Raw genomic sequence first — 5,000 nt, forward strand, 5'->3', positions numbered from 1 at the left:
GTAAATGACAAACTCAGGCACATGCAGTGTTTTTTATCTTCTTGCTGTTGTTTAGTAAAAGAGCTTCGGCTGAAATCTTAGCGTTGTTAATGAAGACTGTGTTAGCAACGTTACGGATTCATACAGGACTTTTCACATATATTCACTGTGTACTGTATTGATCCAAAATTGGAAAAGTGAATGTGAACCGAATGTGAACAGAGTCGTAGACAAAAATTAAGTAGAATTGAGATGACAGATCACTAACATTAGATGACTTTTTTATTATAATTTGAATCTGTGTATGTGATATTATTATTTATTTATTCTAATGACATCCTAATATCAGTTATTAGAATATATTACTATTTTAATATTGTTTTGAAATTGATTTATTTATATTTATATTTTTAATCCTAAAAGAAAATTACATAATTTAATTAATTTAATTAACTTTAAATAATTAAATAATTAAAAAATTTAATGATTTGAATCTGGGTATTTTATATATATTTTATTATATATATATATATATATATATATATATATATATATATATATATATATATATATATATATATATATATATATATTTTATATTATTTTTAGCATTTTCAATTTTATACATTAATTTAATCATGTTCCTGATGTTTCTGCTCTGAGAACTCGGATTACAGATCCTCAGGGTTCTAGTAGACCCATATCACAAACATTCTCTATCCATGTAGAACCTCTTCAGGAGCTCATAATTATCGAGAGTAAATCATTTATTCTTTAGAAATAACTACATATTATTATTATTATTAGTAGTAGTAGTAGTAGTATTATTTATAATTTTTTATTATTGTTTAAATTAATATTTGGTTCGACAGAGATTAGAACTCAGATATTTACAGATCTGCAGAACTTTCCAGATTACGGCCGATTAAAGAAGAGACTGAGCACAGTGACGATGAAGCAGAACTGAATGTTCCACCAGGTTCTGAAAATGGAAAAGTGTGATGGAAGCAAGATGGAAGTAAACAGGAGTTAGATTTACTCCAGAACTTTTTCACAAGGTGTGTGAGAGAACCGAGTGTGTGAGAGAACCGAGTGTGTGAGAGAACCGAGTGTGTGTGGAGTCATGTCCTTCAGAGCGAGAAGGTTAATTCTATTATTACTATTATAGTTACTATATTATTAGTAGTATTTTATTATTGTTATTATTATTATGATTATTATTGTATTATTATTATTTTTATTTTTTTTATTATTATTATTGTATTATTATTATGATTATGATTATTATTATTATTATTATGAATACTATTATTATTATTATTATTACTTTTATTATTGTATTATGATTATGATTATGATTATTATGATTATCCTGTACAGTAAATTAGGTAATGATGATAATTAATGATCAGAGTTGAGCAGATAAATGACGGAGGATGATTTGGAGAACAGGCTGAGATGGTTGTGGGGAGCGAGACAGAACCTGATTGTGGTGTCATGTTCTCTGCACAGAACATTCTGGAGTTCCTTTGATCTCTGTTCATTTTAGTAAAGTAGGACGAGGCTAATGAAGAGGACGAGGAGGAGGAGGGTTTATTAGTTAATTAGTGATTATTAACTGGACTATAGTGTGGCACAGAAATGGTGTGTGTGGTGATATGTTTGTGATGGTGTGTGTGAGATGGTGTGTGATAGTGTGTGTGTGTGATGCAGTGTTTGAGTTCCTCTGCGATCCTCTGAAGTTTTTATTTCAATTCATTTGCATGCTTAATTAAAAACGGTATAATGTGTATTTATTAGCTTAATAAAGGTGTTACCATGGTAACGGTTTTATTCCGCTTACAACACATTTTCATCCTTTAAAAAAACACACACAAAACATTTTTTTTCCATTTCTGGCTACATTACTCACCATCCTCTCTTAATTCTCTCTCTTTACCTCTGTTACTGTTACAAAGTGCTGACACTGGAGACTCCTTCCAGAACCATACATTAGCAGTGTAGCAGGACTCAGCTCAGAGATTCCAACCCAAATGACTCTACTGATATTACCATATATTCATCATTAGTTAATTAAATACCAAAATGTTTAAATTTTATATTTAAAATTGTTCATATTATTTATAATTGCATTATAATTATTTCCCTTTTTTCTACATTTCTTGGATGAAAACTGGATGAAGAAACAGAAACGGCCGAGTTTCACCACTTTATTAACAACAATAAAGATCAAAAATATGTTTTTTAAATTTTGATATTAAATTTTTTCTGTTGATATTTTTATTTCTATTTTATTCCACAAATGAAATCTGGTCCTGAGCGTCTTCTGGTTTATAAACTAAAAAACATCGAGACGCTTTTACAGGAAAAGAAACTTTCCGTCTGCAGCTTGAGGAGACGTGGGATTGCCCCTGCAGGCCACCGTACTCAACTGCACAACAAAACAGACATCTGTGTGTGTGTGTGTGTGTGTGTGTGTGTGTGTGTGTGTGTGTGTGTGATGCGCCAGGTCTCTGTCTACAAACATGAATGATGAATAAAAAATTCCATACACATTAACAATGAGTGAACATACACACACACACACACACACACACACACACACACACACACACACACACACACAGATGTGTATGGAATTTTTTATTCATCATTCATGTTTGTAGACAGAGACCTGGCGCATCACACACACACACACACACACACACACACACACACATGATTTGAGTGGTAGAACACTCACCTGCCGTCCTGCATGCTGCTCACATCCAGCCATTCTCCGACTTCGTTCTTCATGCACGTGGCGGGTGGGTAGGGCGCGCGGGGAACCACGGCGCCGCTCGGGTGGTACCAAGGCTCGTGCGCTGCGCTGAGAGCCGGTCCCGGTCCGGTCCGCGCGCTGTAGTCGTACTCGTACGGGCTGCAGATGAGCGGCGCGTCCAGTCTGGCCGTGGCGGCGGTGCACGCGGGGCTCCCGTACGGCGAGCTGCCGTGGCCGTAGCGCGCGACCGGCGTCGGCACGGCTTCAGACTTCACGCGCACGCCGCTGTAGCGCGGCCAGTAGTAGTAGTAATCATCTCCATACCTGTCGTGCACAGCCGGCGCGAGCTCCAAGTTCACCTGCGGGTCGTGGTGGTGCTGCTGATGCTGACGCTGATGTTGTTGATGTTGATGTGGGAATTGACAGGACGAGGAGGACGTGGACGAACACGCCGCCGCGCTCGCGCTTTTGGAGCTCATCAGGCTCGCGACTCCCGGTCCGAACTCCGAGTTCTCCGCATGGTGTTGCGCGCGAGCGCTGTCAATCTGCATCATCGTCATCATCATCGCGTCCTCCTCGCCGCCGCCTCGGAACATCTCGAGCAGTTTGTTGTTGCTGTCGGCAGGCTCGTGCGGCGCGTGTACCTCACGTCCCGCTGCGGGACCGCTTCCACTTCCACCTGCGCTCGCGCTGCAGCCGCTCCTCTTTCTGTCCATGTCGTCCCGCTCCTCTTCCTCCTCCTCCTCCTCTTCCTCTTCCTCATCCTCTTGCTTCTTTCTACGGCACACTTCGAAAAAGTCCGAGCTCCTGTTGGCGTCGTGGTGCGCGTGCGGCTCCATCATGGCCAGCCCCAAGGACACGGACACGGCTTTGCAGAGCTCGCGCGCCGTCTCCGAGATGGTCGTGGTGTCCGTGGTGGTGGTCGTGCCGGTGCTCCCGGTGCAGCAGCAGTGGCTCGGGACGACCACGAAGCTCGTGTCACCACTGGTGTCAGTCAGGTCGCGCGCGCTGTCGCGTGATCTCGGCGCGCCGCTGAGGATGAATCCTGTGTCGGAGCAGAGCAGCTCGCTCAGGGTGGTGGAGGTGGAGGTGATGGTGGAGGTGGTGCTGGTGCTGGTTAGTGCGGCGCGCGCCTCTGTGCCTGTCCCGTCCCGCGCGTTTTCTCTTCCTCTTCCTCCGGTGGTAGCGCTCATCCCGCGCGCGCCTCGCCACTCCGCCTCCCAGATCTCCGTCAGCGGCACAACTTCTCCCGAAGCTCCGGCGTCTCGCGCGCCATGCGCACGAACTGTTCGGAATGGAGAGTCAAAAAGTCCACCTAAACCGAACCGAGCCTCCATAACAGTCCAACTAACGCGCACAACACACACGTGCGCGAGGTCACGCCGTACGAACAATGAGCGCACTCCTGAAGTGTGTGTGTGTGTGTGTGTGTGTGTGTGTGTGTGTGTGTGTGTGTGTGTGTGTGTGTGTTCCTCGCTGAGTTTGTTTGTTTCTGTTGCAGAAGGTCCGTTAGAAGAGCTGCGCCATTTACACAGCAAACACACACACACACACACACACACACACACACTCACAGTTCTCAGATGCCTTCTGTTTACCTTCCTGAGCTGCAGAATCAGAAAATCAGAACATGAAGGTGAGGTAGGAGGATTCTGCTGTGGAACTGCACACAGTGGAACAGGGGCAAAGTTTTCAGTCCCGGTGGCGCGTGACAATCCCGGACGGGGGCAAACGCACCGACTTTTCTCCAGTCACCGGAACCGGAGGAGAAACAGCGGCGAAGTTCCGATAAAAGTCCAGTCGCTCAGATTGTGCAAAAGAAAACGAAGTGAATGCGGTCCAAAGGCCTCCGCGGTTTGGTCGCTGCGTGCGCGAGAGCCGAACCGTCTCAGTCTCCCAGTCTTCCCCCTCCGGTGCAGTAATGAGGGCAAACCGGATCCGGGGCGGCGGCAGGGTTGCCATGTCAACAAAATCCCTCCTCCTGCACGAGCGGCGACTTTCACAAAATACTGCAGAATAACATTAATTTACTGCTACTAATAATAATAACAAAATTTACATTTCACAATTATTATTATTATTATTATTATTATTATTATTATTAAATACTATAGGGATTTAATTCTAATTAATGTGTATAAATTCAATTACATATACAACAATTATACAGTTTTATATAACCTTTAACAATTATAAACCTTTATTAATACTAATACAAATAATAATTATTATTCTTTTATAATTAAATAATGTATACAAA

General features: G+C 42.5%; 1 protein-coding gene across 1 annotated transcript in view; it reads right to left on the minus strand.

The window, feature by feature from the left end:
- The window catches only part of ar (androgen receptor), a 77,319-nt gene extending 73,114 nt beyond the window's left edge, over positions 1–4,205 (minus strand). Inside the window, exon 1 of the mRNA XM_046839558.1 lies at positions 2,723–4,205. Coding sequence (XP_046695514.1) covers positions 2,723–4,077 — 1,355 coding nt within the window. The 5' untranslated portion in view covers positions 4,078–4,205. The remainder of the gene's footprint in view (positions 1–2,722) is intronic.
- Positions 4,206–5,000: the final 795 nt, after the last annotated feature.

Source organism: Silurus meridionalis, chromosome 25 (genome assembly GCF_014805685.1).
Source record: "Silurus meridionalis isolate SWU-2019-XX chromosome 25, ASM1480568v1, whole genome shotgun sequence".
Taxonomy (NCBI): domain Eukaryota; kingdom Metazoa; phylum Chordata; class Actinopteri; order Siluriformes; family Siluridae; genus Silurus; species Silurus meridionalis.